We start from the raw sequence: 1042 nt of genomic DNA, 5'->3' as shown, positions 1-1042 counted from the left end.
GCCTGGCACATACGAGGACGTGGCTGGTGGATCTCAGGCCAGTGGTCTAGGTAAGTCAGACAAAGCCCAAGTTTCTGGGACTCTGCAGCTTTGACTGAATTCCAGAAGTATGGTGTTTTAAGGATGGTGGCATGGGGCTCTGGGCCTCGGAGTTCTGTGGATGAGGCTGCAGTGAACCAGGAGAGTCTGAAGGCTTGAAGATGGCTTTACCTAAGTTGCTTACCTCTCCACATCTTAACTTCTCCCTGAGACACATGGTGCCCTTACTTTCCCAGGTTTCAACCTGCGCATTGGGAGGCCTAAAGGGCCCCGGGACCCTCCTGCGGAGTGGACCCGGGTGTGAATGCTGCGCCCAGCCTGCCTGCTACCCCACATGGGTGCCTGGACTGCTGAAGGTTGTGCTCTGCTTTGTGAAGTGTTGGGAATGGAAACACTGGGCCTGGATCAAAATAAAAATTCTCAGAGTGGGAAATGTGCGGGTTTTGTCCCAGTAACTATAGCATTCAAGGCTTGAGGTGGTAGCTGGGAGATAATGATTGGTGAGACTGACCTGGGTAGTTCAAGAATGAACATTAGGGATGGGTTCAACCCCAAGGGCCCCCCAGTTGTGAAGGGGAGGATGAACAGATAGGCTTCTGGAGACTGCCCCCATCACCACATAATAGACCAGTTCATCTCAGTATCTAAGACTCCCTTCCTCAGACATTCAGCTGATGATACAGAAAGATGGATGGACCTTGAGAAAGACTATCCCCCACTATTCAGACAGATCCAAGCTAGGCATGACAATAGTCAAGTAGGCTTATTTTATTTTTTAATATATATTTTTATTGGTTTCAGAGAAGAAAGGAGAAGGAGAGAAAGACAGAAACATCAATGATGAGAGAATCATTGATCGGCTACCTCCTGCATGCCCCCTACTGGGGATTGAGCCTGCAACCCTGGCATGTGCCCTTAACCAGAATTGAACCTGGGACCCTTCAGTCCGCAGGCCAATGCTCTATCCACTGAGCCAAACCATCCTAGGGCAAGTAGGATGATT

The 1042-nt window shown here is 49.8% G+C and overlaps 1 protein-coding gene across 1 annotated transcript in view; it reads left to right on the top strand.

Moving 5' to 3' along the window:
- Positions 1–472, top strand: part of PTPN18 (protein tyrosine phosphatase, non-receptor type 18) — a 21027-nt gene extending 20555 nt beyond the window's left edge. Inside the window, exons 6-7 of the mRNA XM_015570948.1 lie at positions 8–50; positions 276–472. Coding sequence (XP_015426434.1) covers positions 8–50; positions 276–343 — 111 coding nt within the window. The 3' untranslated portion in view covers positions 344–472. The remainder of the gene's footprint in view (positions 1–7; positions 51–275) is intronic.
- Positions 473–1042: the final 570 nt, after the last annotated feature.

This window comes from Myotis davidii, unplaced genomic scaffold (genome assembly GCF_000327345.1).
Source record: "Myotis davidii unplaced genomic scaffold, ASM32734v1 scaffold908, whole genome shotgun sequence".
Classification (NCBI taxonomy): Eukaryota; Metazoa; Chordata; class Mammalia; order Chiroptera; family Vespertilionidae; genus Myotis; species Myotis davidii.
This window is presented reverse-complemented; position numbering and strand designations above follow the sequence as displayed.